Below are 17,424 nucleotides of genomic sequence, written 5' to 3' on the forward strand. Positions count from 1 at the left end.
ATGTGCTACAATTCACTTTTGTAATTTTAGAAAAGTACATTTATTGAGACATTGGAATATGAGTTATTTCCTAGAATAATGAATCTTCAAGATGTTTATGTAAAAATATAAAAACCTAATATTTCAGATTAAAAGCTATATTAATTATTTTATTGAAATAACTACATGACCTCTGAATGCAACATAGACAGGCTAAAAAATGAATTCACTTTACTAATCTCATAAAAATTCACTTTTGCTATTGAAGAAAATTGAAATTCTTATATTGTGTCTTAAATGAGGATTTGGACTTACTAAAGACTGAATTTTCCACAGTCTAATGTGCTCTGAAAAGGCATATTTATTTTCTTTGTGAGGACTAAATGAAGAATGACAAGTACAGCCAGAGATTATTTCCTACCTTAGAAAAGTCTCATGATCAGACATCATAAGGCATGTATGAGTCTTCATTACGAAGCTGTCCAGAATTTTTGTTAAATTGGTACATTTCAAGGAATTTTTAGCCAAAAATTATCTCACTTGAGTAGCTTTCATAATTCTAACAATATTTGAAGGTTTTTGTTTGGTTTTGCCAGTAATACCTTTAAAATATTAAAACTTCATTTTGCTTTTGTTCTGTTTTCCCAATTTTTTGTCATTCCTGAAAATAAATGAGTCTTTAAAGGAGCACAGCTCCAGATGCTCCTCTTTAGGTGAGTCTACAAGGAAGTGCTTCACTGTACCTTGGCCCTCTCTTGGATGGCTCTGTATCGTTCCTGTAGATCCTGGAGCTCTAGCTGGGTGACATAGTGTCCTGTCATGCCAGCCCCTTTGACTTCGATGGTCTCCAGCAAGCTGCTGTAACTCAGCACTTCTTCATTTAATAACTAGAGAGCATTTAAGAAAAATAAAGCAGTCACCCATGCACCATCACATCAATGCCACTGCTAAAACCAAGATACTTTAACTCTACAGTTGGCAAGTGACCTCGGGTTATCCATGCATCCATCCCTCCATCTATTTATTTATCTAAAACAGATATGTGTGTGAATGCATGTGTGTGTGTGCGTGTATGTGAGTGTGTGTGTGTGTATTTGATGTCTGGTCCAGAACTTTCTCTAAGATATGAATTCTGAATTAACTCCTTTATATCTCTACTTTAATATTTTTAACTATGTCCAGAAATGGGCCCCTGATGTTCACCCCATCCCTATTCTACCCCAGCCCCCCATGAAACCCCCTTCTCTTTCCATCTCTTTTCAAACAGCAAATGCCATGACCTCACACCCAGACAGTCAACCCAGAGGATGGTAATCATTCCAGCATCCTCTCTAGCTCTCCATCCTCCTAACCATTATAAATCCAGTTAGCTGTGCCTCCTATAATACCGTGACATCTGTCCCCACATCTCCTGCAAACTCCCTCACCCAGACTACTCTCCTCTTTCACTTGGACTTTGCAGTAGTCTCCCAGGCAGATTCCTGGCCACCAATTCTTTCCCTGTCCCTTATTTCATGCTACAAACAGAAGTCTAAGTGATATAACATCTTGCAATTAAAAGTTGAATCATGTAGCTTCTCAGCTTAAAACCTGGATTATCTTCCTAATGCTGCCAGGATCAAGTGGAAAATCCTCAGAGCAGCTGACATGGCCGTGCAGGATCAGGCCCTCCTTCTCCATCAGACTCCCCTCGCAGCCCCTCCCCGCCTGCTCTCGGCTGCAGCAACACCTGCCTGTCTTGCAGTTCTCCATTGCACCAGGATCTTTCCCTCCTCAGGGCCTAAGGACCTGCTGTTTATTCTATCTAGACTGCTGATTCCTCCACTCCTCCAGGCTCATTTCTCTGCCTTAAATCCTTCAGTGCATTGACTACATGTCTGCTGTTTCAGAGAGGCCTTTTTCTTCATAGTACTCAGCAGTTATAATTATAATTATTTATTTGTATATTTATTACTGAGGGCATGTATCCCACTAGCATACACTTCACTGATTTTACTGCTAGAATCTGGCAAAATGCCTGCATGTAGCAATTTCTCAATAAATGTTGATTGAATAGATGAATAATCTAATTAAGCAATTAATTATTAGAGCAGATAATACATGCAGGTATTTATGATGTAGATCATTATAATTATATTAATTTACAGATGCATAAATGAGACACAGAAACACTAAGTGCCTTGGCATAGGTCACATAAGATCATCTAGTCATTTAAATAACTTTTACCCAGGATGTGCTCTGTGTCAGAGAGAGCCAAGTGTTGAGGATGTAAAGAAAATTAAGCATCTCTATCCACTGAAGGAAAGGGACATACAAATATATATTGACAAAGAGCTCAGAACCAAGGGCTATAGACATAGAACAATGAATCAAGCCTGCATGGTAATGGTGTCCCATAACCGAAATAACTTCAAAATTCATTCAGAAAGATGCGCAGGAGGTTGCTAGGGGCAGAGATAGAACCAGGATCTTCTGTAAAAAGGGAAGAAATTCTGCAAAGGCCAGAATTGTGAAGATTGTGGCATGTTCAGGAGAGAGTGTGAAATTCAGCAAGGCTGGAGAGCAGGAGAGAGGAGGGTGTGAGCGTGAAGGAAAGGAACATGGCAGAAGAGCTTATTCCCATTCTTACAAACCAGGCCAAGGAGATTGAGCTTATACTGTAGACAATGGGAAGCCAGCACAGGCCCTTAGGCAGGAAGCGAGACATTCATCTTTACAGGTGATAGTAATTGATGGAAGCAAGAAACAAGGTGGGAAATTAGGAGCCTGTTCCAGCTCAAGTGAAGAGGGTGGATCAATTGAACCTAGTGCCAGACGCAGAGTGGCAATGAGAAAGAAGGCACTGGGAATACTGAAGTCTCCAATGGAATACATTCAGGGTGAGGTGATACAAATGAGCAGAAACAGGGGATGTGAGAGCTTAAAGGATTTCTGTGTAGAAGATCGTAAGTCCTGTTTAGGACAATGGTAAGGGGTGATAGAACAGGCCATCCAATGATCATGGCCTGGAATAAGGCTGCAGCTGTAAACCAAAGGACTGTCAAACTTGATGTTTACATACTACTCTCAGTAAGCTTTAAGAATATGCTCTTTATGTTTATTCATTCATTTAAAAAATCTTTCCATGTAGTACTGTACTAATATAAGCATTATGACCAATGCACAAAAAATAACACAAAAGGATGTAATAGAAAAGAAAGACTTCCTAATGATGAGTAGGCTGAAGATATTAAAAGATATTTCAAGGTGCTACATTTTAAATGGTCTGTATCATAAAACATGGGTCTACATGGTTTTCCAGGAAGGGAAAAATTTCACTCATTTATAAAATAACCAAAAATGAAAGTCCAGTTTAAGAAGCCTTTAAAAATTTTACTTCAAGCCCCAGATATGATTTGCTTACGTACACAGTCCTAGCATACATGTGATCCCGTTTTGTCCGACTGTTGCATTCTAAGAAGCCTGAAAGAAAACAAATGGAATCTGAAATCCAGTTCTCACCTTGGCTTTTCCGAGCATAGCTATTTTATCCCGAAGCTCCGCATGCTGCCTTTCTGATTCATGTAGGTTGGTTTCCATGCTGTCCATCCAACCAGAGAACTGTCGAACGTCATCCTGATAGCTTGTCCATTTGGAGAGAGCACCTTCAAGTTGACTGAAAGGGATTTGACAGTGAGGGAATATGTTCTCTTTCTGGGTCCACGAGGGGGCGTAGTTTTAAGGGCAAGAATTTCCCAGCGCCATGTCCCCTGCCCATCTCTCTCCATCCAGGAGATTTAATGGTTTATGTTTGAAATTCGCGGGCACTGGAAGAAACTATGAGTCAATCACTCCAGCAGTTTAAAGGAACTCCTTTCATTGGCCCGGGGTCGTAGAAAAGGTGGGGGTTCCTCCTAGGTTAAAAGTTCCCTTCTTCCACACCCCTTTGGACTCTAGTGGAAGCTGTTTTTCTCTATCCTGGATTTTCCCTCTGGAGTCCCCTTCCACACTGTCTCACGGAAGCCTGTCTTCCCCTCCTAAACTCCATCTCTCTATTCCCTTTCACTCAGCGTGGAAGCTTCTTTTCTCGCCTGGATTCCATTTTTCTGGATTCTCTCACTCAGTGTGAGAGAAGCTTTTCTTCTTTGGTTTTCCCCCTCTGGGAACCCTTCTCACTCAGTGTGAGAGTGGCTTTTCTTTCTCTCACTCCATGTGAGAGCTAGATGTTTCTCTCTCCTCCTTTTTCTCTCTCTAAATAAATCACTTTCTACAAACACTTTTGAGTCCGGCATTTACTGCGCACTGTGCAATGGTCCCCTCTCTCATTCTTGAGAGGGCAGGAGACCAAGAACCTGGAGAAATGTCCTCTCAGGGGAGCTGAGGGCACCCTGAACCCCTGAACCCCAGTATTAGAGAAGGACAATCAATCCGCATTGAAAATCCTTATGAGTCTAAAATCTGCTCCATCATAGCGTCTGCTCCATCCATTCCAGTCAACAGGGGGTCAAGAGATCAGGAAGAAGCTGGCTTGGGAGTGAGCAGGCTGCCCAGGGCTTAACGACACTGACCCCAGGTCTGAAGAATAGCCTCAGGACAGCTATACCCAGGCCAATATGCAGAAACTTGGAACTGGCTATCAACTGAAGAGTCAGTGGCCTGGGGGACACTCGACACTGGGAGAGGCTCAAAGGCCAAACTGGGGCCCTTGAGTGGGTCTTCCCTGGAGCCAAAGCTCTGGGCAGGGAGAGAAGCAGCACTTAACTCTATCAAATGGAGTAGGACATTCAGAGCAGGGGAGAAGAATAAGCACAGTAACTACCTTGTGTAAGATTCAAAATCAGAAAATCACAGTGAAATAAAAGGACAATATTTCCTGACTTGGTCTAAATATTAAAACTTAATTATTTATCTCATAGATAAGTTAGCACTTCCTTGTCTCAATACACAGTCTATATTTTAAATTCCATTCATCATTTCTGCCTAATTGTGCTGCCAGGTTTTGGGTCCTTTTGCAATAGACTCTATAAAAATGTTCCATCTATCCACATCCCCAGATTACACCACTACATGGGGCCAACTGGACTTCTAATTGCTCTTAGATCTGTTAGCTTGAAGATGTTCTCTAGCCCCTGATATACTCTTAGTTTAAGAGCAATGTAGGCAAGAAGTGCCAGTGGAGCCTCACCCTGAGGACAGCTCTCAACTGCTCTCCTAACTCATAGGAGTTTGTTTCCAAATACTGCAGCTCCCCTGCTCCTGGATGGGATAACCGAGGCTCACACTATATACAGGCTTCCAGCATGGCCTGCAGCTGCTCACAATGGTGGGCAACTTGCTTGATAACATACCTGATATGGTTAGGCTTTGTGTCCCCACCCAAATGTCATCTTGAATTGTAGTTCCCATAATCCCCATGTGCAGCAGGAGGGACCCAATTGGAGGTAATCGAATCATGGGCGTGGTTATCCCCATGCTGTTCTCGTGAGATTGAGTGAGTTCTCATGAGATCTGATGGTTTTATAAGGGGCTTTTCCCTCTTTGCTCAGCACTTGTCTGTCTTGCTGCCATGTGAAGAAGGATGTGTTTGCTTCCCCTTCCTCCACAATTGTAAATTTCCTGAGGCCTCACCAGCCATGCAGACACTGTGAGCTAATTAAACCTCTTTCCTTTATAAACTATCCAGTCTCAGGAATGTGTTCATAGCAGTGTAAGAACAGGCAAATACAACACCCTTTACTTACTGCTCTCCCCTGCCTGCCATTTCTTTTCCACTCTTCTATTTGTATTTCCTGGGTTTACCTCTGAAGTTTACTACTTGGTTTTAATCCCTATATTTTTACATTATGAATCTTTTTTTGTATTTTTATGTTAGTAACAACAACAAAAAGAAACATGCATTTTTAGTTATATTAACAAGTAAGTACAGCATTCAGGTCAATCTAAGTATGAGATTACATCTGCCAGTTTCTTTTGTTCTAATAAGAAAAAAGAAAGAAAAATAAAGTGGATAGGACAGAAAAGGGAGAGAGGAAGGAAGGAAAGAAGGAAAGAAGAAAGAAAAGAAAAGAGGGAAGAAAATGGAAGGGAAGGGAAAGGAGGGGAAGGAAGAGAGGGGAGGGGAGAAGAGGGGAGGGGAAGAGAGGGAAGGGGAGGGGAGGGGACGGAAGGGGAGGGGAGGGGAGGGGAGGGGAGGGGAGGGGAGGGGAGGGAAGGGAAGGGAAGGGAAGGGAAGGGAAGGGAAGGGAAGGGAAGGGAAGGGAAGGGAAGGGAAGGGAAGGGAAGGGAAGGGAAGGGAAGGAAGGGAAGGGAAGGGAAGGGAGGCAACAGGAATAGTCTGTTCAGTAGTATTACATTGATCTTTTAGTAATAGCTTCCCGGTGCTTGGCTGTAGTTTTCCTCACCTTTTACAACGAATCCCTGCAGACAAAAGGGATGCCCACATATCCTTCACACTCTGCAGCTGTTGCTGAATAGTGGGAATGCCTTCTGGAGAGGTATTCTGAAGGACAGATTCTCCCCTGGTCACTATCATTTTCATCTGAATCTCTTTTTCCTGTTTGACTGATAAGAGAGCCTGTGGAAACAAATACACAAGTCCTTTGTCATTTGTATGTTTAACATTTCTGGCTTTAAGTATTGCAGAGCTCTTAAAGATTGCAGAATAATATTCAATTGTGTCCAGTCCTGAAGCTCCCAATTGGCTAAAATGGAGGGTGAGGAAGTGGCTTGCTGGTGAGTTCCAGTCACCAGCTACCCACTGGTCTTTACTAAGTGGACTTGGTGTTGAAAGTCTCCAGTCTTCTTTGAATAATCCCTTACTTCCAATGAAGTTTTACTTTACTGTTTTTAGCAAGGGAAATTATACTACAGTCGGATTCATGATTTTTCAAAGGATGAAGAGCTTTTAAATGTTACAGTCTGTACAACAACAACAAAACCTATAGAAATAGATTATATATTTCAAGTTCTTCATAAGCACTATTCTTTTTCTGTGTGAGAAGGAAGTTTCTCTTTTTTCTTTTTTTGAAACAGAGTCTATCTCTGTTTCCCAGGCTTCAGTGCAGTGGTGTAATCATAACTCACTGCAGCCTTGAACCCCTGGGAACAAGTGATCCTTTCAGCTCAGTCTTCCTGGTAGGTGGGACTACAGGCACATGCCATCATGCCCAGCTAATTAAAAAAAATTTTTTTAAAGATGGGTGTCAGTATGTTGCCCAGCCTGGTGTTGAACTCCTGGGTTCAAGGAATCCTTCCACCTCAGCCTCCAAAGTGCTGGGATTGTAAGTGTGAGCCACTGTGCCCAGCCAGAGGGAAGTTATAATTCCAAGTTACATTGCTGGCAAGCTGCCTGAATAAGAACAGCTCCAGTACTCTGCTCCCAGTGAGACTGTTGCAGAAGGTGGGTAATCTCTGCATTTCTAGCTGAGGTACCTGGCTCATTTCATTGGGACTTGCTGGACAGTGAGTGCAGGCCAAGGAGGGTGAGCCAAAGCAGGGTGGGATGTTGCCTCACCCAGAAGTGCAAGGGACTGAGGAGCTCCCTCTCCTAGTCAAGGGAAGCCATTAGGGACTATCCCTTGTACTCTGGACCAGAGACAGGGCTTTTCCCATGGTCTTCACAACCCACAGATCAGGAGATTCCTTCTAGAACCTACAACAACAGGGCCCTGGGTTTCCAGCACAAAATTGGGCAGCCATTTGGGAAAACAATAAGCTAGCTGCAGTGGTTTTTTTTTCACACCCCACTGGCTGGGTCAGTGAGACAGAACTGTTTACTTCCCTGGAAAACTAGCTGAAGCCAGGGAGGCAAGTGATCTGTCTTGGTGGGACCCACCCCTGCAAAGACCAGAAAGCTAAGACCCATTGGCTTGAAATTCTCATAGCCAGCACAGCAGTCTGAGCTTGACCTGAGATGTTTGAGCTTGGTGGGGGGAGGGGTGTCCACCATTTCTGAGGCTTGAGTAGGTAGTTTTAACATCACACTGTGAAAAAAGTTGCTGGGAAGTTCAAAGTGGGTGGATCCCATGGCTGCTTAGCCAGGCCCCTATAGGCAGACTGTGTCACTAGACTTCCTCCTTGCTGGGCAGGGCATCTCTGAAAAAAGGCAGCAGCCTGCCAGGGACTTATAAATAAAGCCCCCACCTTCCTGGGACAGAGCACTTGGGAAAAGGGGCAGTTGTGGGTACAGCTTCAGCAGACATAAACATCCCTGCTTGGCAGCTCTGAAGAGAGCTGTGGATCTTCCAGCACAGCATTCGAGCTCTGACAAGGGGCAGACTGCCTTCTCAAGTGGCTCCCTGACCCCCATGTATCCTGACTGGGAGACATCTCCCAGTAGGGGCTGACAGACACCTCATACAGGAGAGCTCTGACTGGCATCTGGTGGATACTCTTGTGGAATGAAACAAGCAGCAATCTTTGCTGTTCTGCAGGCCCTGTTGGTGATTCCCAGGCAAGCAGGGTCTGGAGTGGACCTCCAGCAAACTCCCAATAGACATGCAGCAGAGGGGCCTGACTATTAGAAGGAACACTAACAAACAGAAAGGAATAGTTTCAGCATCAACAGAACGGACGTCCACTCAGAGACCCCATCCAAAGGTTACCAACTTCAAAGATCAAAAGTAGATAAATCCATGAAGATAGAAAGAAATCAGCACAAAAAGACTGAAAATTCCAAAAACCAGAACATCTCTTCTCCTCCAAGGGAACACAATTCCTTGCCAGCAAGGGAACAAAACTGGGTGAAGAATGAGTTTGATGAATTGACAGAAGCAAGCTTCAGAGGGTGGGTAATAACAAACTTCTCTGAGCTAAAGGAGTATGTTCTAACCCAATGCAAGGAAGCTAACAACCTTGAAAAAAGGTTAGAAGAAATGCTAACCATAATCACCAGTTTAGAGAAGAACATAAATGACCTCATGCAGCTGAAAAACACAGCATGAGAACTTTGTAGCATTCACAAGTTTCAAGAGCTGAATTGACCAAGGAGAAAAAAAGAGTGTCAGAGACAGAAGATCAATTCAATGAAATAAAGCAAGAAGACAATAGTAGAGAAAAAAGACTAAAAAGAAATGAACAAAGCCTCCAAGAAATATAGGATTCCATGTAAAGACAAATCTACATTTGATTGGTATACCTGAAAGTGATGGGAAGAATGAAACAGTTAGAAAACACTTTTCAGGATATTATCCAAGAGAAATTCCCCAACCTAGAAAGACAGGCTAATATTCAAATTCAAGAATACAGAGAACATCACAAAGATACTCCTTGAGATGAGCAATCCCAAGACACATATTTATCAGGTTCACCAGGGTTGAAATGAAGGAAAAATGCTAAGGGCAGCCAGAGAGAAACATTAGGTTACCCACAAAGGGAAACGCATTAGACTCACAGTGGATCTTTTGGCAGAAACCCTACAAACCAGAAGAGAGTGGGGGCCAACATTCAACATTCTTAAAGGAAAGAAATTTCAAACCAGAATTTCATATCCAGCCAAACCAAGCTGTGTAAGTGAAGGAGAAATAAAATCCTTTATGGACAAGAACTGCTGAGAGATTTTGTTACCACCAGGCCTGCCTTACAAGAGCTACAGAGGGAAGCACTAAACGTGGAAAGGAACAACCAGTATCAGCCACGGCAAAAGCATACCAAATTGTAAAGATCATCAATGCTATGAAGAAACTACATCAACTAATGGGCAAAATTACCAGCTAGCATCATAATGGCAGGATCAAACCCACACATAACAATATTCACCTTAAATGTAAATGGGCAAAATACCCCATTTAAAAGATACAAACTGGCAAATTGGATAAAGAGTCAAGACCCATTGGTGTGTTGTGTTCAGGAGACCCATCTCACATGCAAAGACACATAGGCTCAAAATAAAGGGATGAGGAATATTTACCAAGCAAATAGAAGGGAAAAAAAAACAAGGGTTGCAATCCTAGTCTCTGACAAAACAGACTTTAACCAACAAAGATCAAAAGAGACAAAGAAAGCATTACATGATGGTGAAGAGCTCAATGCAACAAGAAGAGCTAACTATCCTAAATACATATGTACCCAATACAGGAGCACCTAGATTCATAAAGCAAGTTCTTAGAGACCTACAAAGAGACTTAGACTCCCACACAATAACAGTGAGAGACTTTAATACCCCACCATCAATATTAGACAGATCAATGAGACAGAAAATTGACAAGGATATCCAGGACTTGAACTCAGATCTGGACCAAGAGGATCTAATAGACATCTACAGAGCTTTCCACCCCAAATCAACAGAATATATATTCTTCTCAGCACCACATCACTTATTCTAAAACTGACCACATAATTGGAAGTAAAACACTCCTCTGCAAATGCAAAAGAATTGAAATCATAACAGTCTCTCAGACCACACTGCAATCAAATTAGAACTCAGGATTAAGAAATGCACTCAAAACTGCACAGCTACATGGAAACTGAACAACCTGCCCCTGAATGATTACTGAATAAACAATGAAATAAAGGCAGAAATAAAGATGTTCTTTGAAACCAATGAGAATGAAGAAACAAGGTATCAGAATCTCTGGGACACATTTAAAGCAGCATGTAGAGGGAAATCTATAGCACTAAATGCCCACAAGAGAAAGGAGGAAAGATCTAAAATCAACAGCCTAATGTCACAATTGAGAGGACTAGAGGATCAAGAAGAAACAAATTCAAAAAGTAGCAGAAGACGAGAAATAACTAAGATCAGAGCAGAAGTGAAAGAGATAGAGACACAAAAAACCCTTCAAAAACATAGATGAATCCAGGAGCTGGTTTTTTGAAAAGATCAACAAAATAGATAGACTGCTAGCTAGACTAACAAAGAAGAAAAGAGGGAAGAATCAAATAGACACAATTAAAAATGATGAAGGGGATATCACCACCGATCCCACAGAAATGAAATCTACCATCAGAGTATACTATAAACACATCTATGCAAATAAACCAGTAAATCTAGAAGAAATGAATAAATTCTTGGACACTTACACCCTCCCAAGACTAAACCAGGAAGAAGTTGAATCCCTGAATAGACCAATTACAAGGTCTGAAATTGAGGCAGCAATTAATAGCTTACCAACCAAAAAAAAGTCCAGGACCAGACAGATTCACAGCTGAATTCTACCAGAGGTACAAAGAGGAGCTGGTACCATTCCTTCTGAAACTATACCAAACAACAGAAAAAGAGGAAATCCTCCCTAACTCATTTTATGAGGCCATCATCATCCTGATACCAAAACCTAGCAGAGACACAACTAAAAAAGAAAATTCATCCAATATTCCTGATGATCATTGATGCAAATATCTTCAATAAAATACTGGCAAACCAAATCCAACAGCACATCAAAAAACTTATCCATCATGATCAAGTTGGCTTTATCTCTGGGAGGCAAGGCTGGTTCAACATACACAAATCTATAAACATAATCCATCACATAAACGAAACCAAAGACCACATGATTATTTCAATACATGCAGAGAAGGCCTTTGGCAAAATTCAACAGTCCTTTTATGCTAAAAACTCTCAATAAAATAGGTATCGATGGAATGTATCTCAAAATAATAAGAGCTATTTATGACAAACCCACAGCCTATATCATACTGAATGGGCAAAAAATGGAAGCATTCTCTTTGAAACCTGGCACAAGACAAGGATGCCCTCACTTACCACTCCTATTCAACCAACATAGTATTGGAACTTCTGGCCAGGGCAATCAGGCAAGAAAAAGAAATAAAGTGTATTCAATTATGAAAAGAGGAAGTAAAATTGTCTCTATTTGCAGATGACAATATTGTGTATTTAGAAGACCCCATCATCTCAGTCCCAAATCTCCTCAAGCTGATAAACAACTTCAGCAAACTCTCAGAATATAAAATCAATGTACAGAAATCAAAATCATTCCTATACACCAATAAAAGACAAACAGAGAGCCAAATCATGAGTAAACTCCGATTCACAATTGCTACAAAGAGAATAAAATACCTAGGAATACAACTAACAAGGGATATCAAGAACCTCTTCAAGGAGAACTATAAACTGCTACTCAAGGAAATCAGAGTGAACACAACAAATGGAAAAACATTTCATGCTCATGGTTAGAAAGAATCAATATCATGAAAATAGCCATACTGCCCAAAAAGGGCCTGCATAGCCAAGACAATCCTAAGGAAAAACAAAAAAAGAAAAAACAACAACAACAAAACAAAGTTGGAGGTATCATACTACCCTATCTGACTTCAAACTATACTGCAAGGCTACAATAATCAAAACAGCATGGTACTGGTACCAAAATAGAGATACAGACCAATGGAACAGAACAGAGGGCTCAGAAGTAATGCCACACATCTACAACCATCTGATCTTTCACAAACCTGACAAAAACAAGCAATGGGGAAAGTATTCCCTATTTAATAAATGGGAAAACTGGCTAGTCATATGCAGAAAGCGGAAACTGGATCCCTTCCTTACACCTTATACAAAAATTAATTCCAGATGGATTAAAGATTTAAACATAAAACCTAACACCATAAAAACCCTAGAAGAAAACATATGCAATACCATTCAGGACATAGGCATGGGCAAGGACTTCATGACTAAAACACCAAAAGCAATGGAAATGAAAGCCAAAATAGACAAATGGGATTTAATTAAACTAAAGAGTTTCTGCACAGCAAAAGAAACTATCATTAGAATGACTGGAAACCCACAGAATGGAAGAGAATTTTTGCAATGTACTCATCTGACAAAGGGTTAATATCCAGAATCTACAAAGAACTTAAATTTGCAAGAAAAAACAAACAACCCCATCAAAAAGTGGGAGAAAAATATGAACAGACACTTTTCAAAAGGAGACAGTCATTCAGCCCACAAACATATGAAAAATAGCTCATCGTCACTGGTGATTAGAGAAAAGCAAATCAAAACCACAAGGCGATACCATCTCACACCAGGTAGAATTATGCTCATTAAAAAATCAGGAGACAACAGATGCTGGAGAGGATGCAGAGAAATAGAAATGCTTTTACACTGTTTGTGGGAGTGTAAATTAGTTCAACCATTTTGGAAGACAGTACTGCATTTCCTCAAGGAAAAATACCATTTGACCCAGTAATCCCATTACTAGATATATTCCCAAAGGATTATAAATCATTCTATTATAAAGACACATGCACATGTATGTTTATTGTGGTACTGTTTATAATAGCAAGGACTTGGAACCAATCTAAATTCCCATCGATGATAGACTGGATAAAGAAAATGTGGCACATATACACAATGGAATACTATGAAGCCACAAAAAAGGATAAGTTAATGTCTTTTGCAGGGACTGTGATGAAGCTGGAAATCATTATTCTCAGCAAACTATCACAAGAAAACAAGAACAGAAAACCAAACACTGCATGTTCTTACTCATAAGTGGGAGTTGAACAATGAGAACACATGGACACAGGGAGGGGAACATCACATATTGGGGCCTGTTGGGGATTGGGGGCCTACAGTGTTAGGATAATTACCTAATGTAGATGACAGGGTGATAGATTCAGCAAACCACCATGACACATATATAACTGTGTAACCAACCTGCACATTCTGCACATGTACCTCTGAACTTAAAGTATAATAATTAAAAAAAAACTGATCATATCACCTAAAAGACAAAGCTTCATCTCTCTTTATAATGTGGTCCTTGCCAACTTCCAAGGTATCAGCTCCAGCCATCCATTGCCACCTGTTTCTGCTCTAGCAATAAGCAACTGCTAGCAATTTCTCACACACTATGCTGTTCTTTCCTCTGGCTTTTCCTCACACTTTTCCACCTCTCTGCCACCATTCCCAAGTTTTCACTCTTATCTTTGCCAAAATAATTCCCTCTGTCATTCTTAAAAACTTGGTTTTGGCCAGGTGTGGTGGCGCACACTTGTAATACCAGCACTTTGGGAGGCCAAGGTGGGTGGCTCACCTGCGGTCAAGAGTTTGAGACCAGCCTGACCAACGTGGAGAAAACCTGTCTCTACTTAAAATACAAAATTAGCCAGGCGTGGTGGTGCATGCCTGTAATCCCAGCTACTCAGGAGGCAGAGGCAGGAGAATCACTTGAACCCCAGGAGGTGGGGGTTGCGGTGAGCTGAGATGGTGCCATTGCACTCCAGCATGGGCAACAAGAGTGAAACTCCATCTCAAAAAACAAAACAAAACAAAACAAAACTTGGTTTTAGCAGGGTACAGTGGCTCACATATATAATCGTACTTTGGGAGGACAAGGCAGGGAAATTGCTTGAGTTCAGGAGTTCCAGACTAGCCTAGGCAAGGAGGCAAGACTCTGTGTTAGTTTTATTAAAGAAAATATTTTTAAACCCCACACAACTTGGTTTAGCTATAACGCTTTCTAAAAAATCTGTCCCAACTTTCAACCCCATCCCTCCTGCACGGGTCCACTCCTGTGTGTGTCTATAACACCATAAGCACATCTGTATCTGTGGTTATTATCTCTAACCTCAGACAGTAAAATCCTTGAGGAAAAAGACTATGCTATTCACTTCTGATTGTACCACTGATACTCTGGTGTCAAGACAGAGTACCAGTCTCCTAGAAAGCAGCCAGTTTACACATTAATGCAGATTCAATATTTTTATCACAAATGCAAAATTGAACTCATATCTTGGGATGAGATAATTGGCTTAATACAGGAAGACAAGCGACTTGAATAAGATGGAAAATGTTTTGCCCTATAAAATGTTTCCTTAAAATATTTTCCCATACTAAATATGTCTGTGATCTAATTAAAAACTAGCCTCTTAACAAGTGATCACACAAGTAATCACATTTGGGCTTTATTTTATGGTATCTTTGGAAAGCATCTGGGGACAGATGATTCAGGAATGCTCAGGCATGTCCACTCAAGGCAGATGGGATTACACTCACAAAGCATGTGATATTTCCCATGGAGAGAATGTGACATCATCATTCCAGGTGGATGGAGATGGGAAATTACAAATTCTGTAGGTTGGAGACATTTCTATCTAAAGATGCACACCTCAAGCTTGAGCATCCTGCTGTCCAGCACACTTTTGTCGGATGTCGGGTGGCAGTACGAATCCAGCATGTGAATCGCATCCGTCATCCAGTCTTGTAATTCTTTAATCCCGAGAGAGAACTGATTGTGTTCTGCGACAATTCTATCCAGTCTTGACACTTTCTCCTGGAAATGACAGAAATGGTTTTCGAGCTGTCCATCCCATAGAGACAAACTGTAAAGCTAACGGTTTGTTTGAAACAACAGCAATCAGTCATGACTTCATACACTGCACAGATATGAGGCAAGTCTTCCCTAATTCTGCAAAATATGTTGAAGGTCTTTCTAAATCATAAAACTATTAGAATAACTGGGTCAGAAGCAAAAAAAAAAAAAAAAAAAAAAAGAAGAAGTTACAATTTTATGCTTCTCAACTTCTTTATGACTATTGTGATTATTTAAATCAGTAAAATTTCTCCCCGATGCTTTGTCTGGGAGACTGGTCAAAGTAGTTTCTAGGTTTCACATATCACACGGGGCTCATCTGACGCCACAACCCACATGACCTACATTGTAGCCAGAGTTCTAAAAAATCATAATCTGGGATTTTTGTAATATCTCTACATTTTAAAACTTGGGGCAATACATGTGGTTTTGCTTATTAATTATAGGTCATATCTAACACAGTGAAGTATTTACAAGAATAATCTCAGCTCATAAAACATCCAAATATTGATTACTTTTGGAATCTGAGTAAATACAAAGGAATAGAAAAATTTTCTTCATACATTCTAAGATGTTGTTCCTTAACTTAGATATGTGCCAGATTTTATAAAGACACAAAAAGTAACATTCATAGAATAAACATGGGTATAAACATAGACTATTTACCTAAGACCTAAGCTAGTGTGACTGCCTCAGTAATGTGTACTGAAGACCCAAATTAGCAGACCTTCTGTGAGTCCACACTTACAGAACAGATGGGGCCAAATTAAAGACTAAATTATAACAGGGTCCCTATATTCTAACACCTGAAAATTTAAAATATAGGAAAAAAGGTTAGAAGCCACATACAGCTCAAGATAGGCCTGCACCACACAGTTCAAAATGGGTCTACGTTATACTGACTGAGTGCTCTAAATGAGGTCGTAGGAGGATTCCATTTATTTTTTTCTAAGCGATTTGAAAAGAAAGTTAATCAGCTGTCTGAACCATTGCCAATTTTGAGCTCGGCTCTAGAATCTGAACTGAAACTCTCAATCAACACATCCTTGACTACTATATAATGAATGTAAAGATTCAGATAATTTTTTAAAAAAACGGTTATATTTAGTCTAATAAAATTAAAACTGTTTAGATTTGTTTTTCTAAAGAAATTTAATCTGGGATTCTTTAAATGAAAAACTCTGCACTTTGCCTCATGTTTATGATTTGTATCTTCCAAATCAAAGCTCTGGGGAACATATAATTTCAGTATTAGAAGGACTATCTTGTGCAATAATAAAGATTGGAAGTGTCTTCAGTCTTTGAAATCTCCTTTGGTCTTTTCAGAGAGCCACATCAAGCTGATGTAACAATGATTAACTTAGATTGCAAGACTGGGGAAATAGCACACACCCCCCCTTACTGCTGACCTGGAGACCCACAGCATGGGTGGGTCAAGATGCAATGCACACCCTGCACACCCTGCACACCCTGCTGCAACTCCAGTGTTGCGACATCAGTATCACATTCACACACAGCACGTGCCAGGCGTTACCTTTGTTAAATTGCTTAGCGCTAGATACTGAGAAGATAGCTGTGACACTCTGTGCCTAAAGCTCTTGCTGGCAGCTTGTCCTTCCCACAGCTGCTGAGCTTTCTCTTTCAGCCTGTTGAGCTGAGGCTCGTAGCACTGTATTTCCTCAAGGACAGACTGAAAAGCACAAGCAAGTTACTATTCAGAGGCTGGGGAAAAGCACATCGCGGACGAAGCTTTGGCCCAGAGAACATGGAAATCAACATTGGCAGGCAATCCGTGTACCCTGGAGGCTTTATTATCTCCAATCTACACACAGTGGAGCAGAAATCATGGAAGGAAACAAATCACACTTCCAAGGAAAGTTAGAAAACATGAAGTCTGCCAGAAATGGGGAAAGAACACACACTACATCTCACAGTGGCACAGTCTAACTCAAGGGTGCTGAGCATGCATCTGCAAGGTCGACAGAGGACGGGACAAAGACATGGTCAGATGGGGCTACAGGGTGGGGGGCTTATCACCTGGAGCTTCTGCTGCTCCCTCCTCTTTGCTGGCAGATCATAGAGGCGATTGCTGCTTTCTTGGACCATCTTCTCAGTTTTACTCAGCCAGTCCTGGATAGGCTCAGCACTTACTTCAAAGTCCTTCATTTGGATCTTTAGGTTCTGCAAGGTTTTAGA

The 17,424-nt window shown here is 41.0% G+C and overlaps 1 protein-coding gene across 33 annotated transcripts in view; it reads right to left on the reverse strand.

The window, feature by feature from the left end:
- The window catches only part of SYNE1 (spectrin repeat containing nuclear envelope protein 1), a 518,696-nt gene that overhangs the window by 240,769 nt on the left and 260,503 nt on the right, over positions 1-17,424 (reverse strand). For 32 of the 33 annotated variants that reach the window (XM_078370315.1, XM_035297742.3, XM_035297743.3 and 29 more), the window contains 6 exons: positions 17,266-17,409; positions 16,763-16,918; positions 15,025-15,189; positions 6,361-6,533; positions 3,482-3,635; positions 723-866 (listed from right to left, as the gene is read on the reverse strand). In XM_078370315.1, the coding sequence (XP_078226441.1) occupies positions 723-866; positions 3,482-3,635; positions 6,361-6,533; positions 15,025-15,189; positions 16,763-16,918; positions 17,266-17,409 (936 nt within the window). The remainder of the gene's footprint in view (positions 1-722; positions 867-3,481; positions 3,636-6,360; positions 6,534-15,024; positions 15,190-16,762; positions 16,919-17,265; positions 17,410-17,424) is intronic. The other variant, XM_008995264.5, reaches the window with a different exon arrangement.

This window comes from Callithrix jacchus, chromosome 4 (assembly GCF_049354715.1).
Source record: "Callithrix jacchus isolate 240 chromosome 4, calJac240_pri, whole genome shotgun sequence".
NCBI classification, from domain to species: Eukaryota; Metazoa; Chordata; class Mammalia; order Primates; family Cebidae; genus Callithrix; species Callithrix jacchus.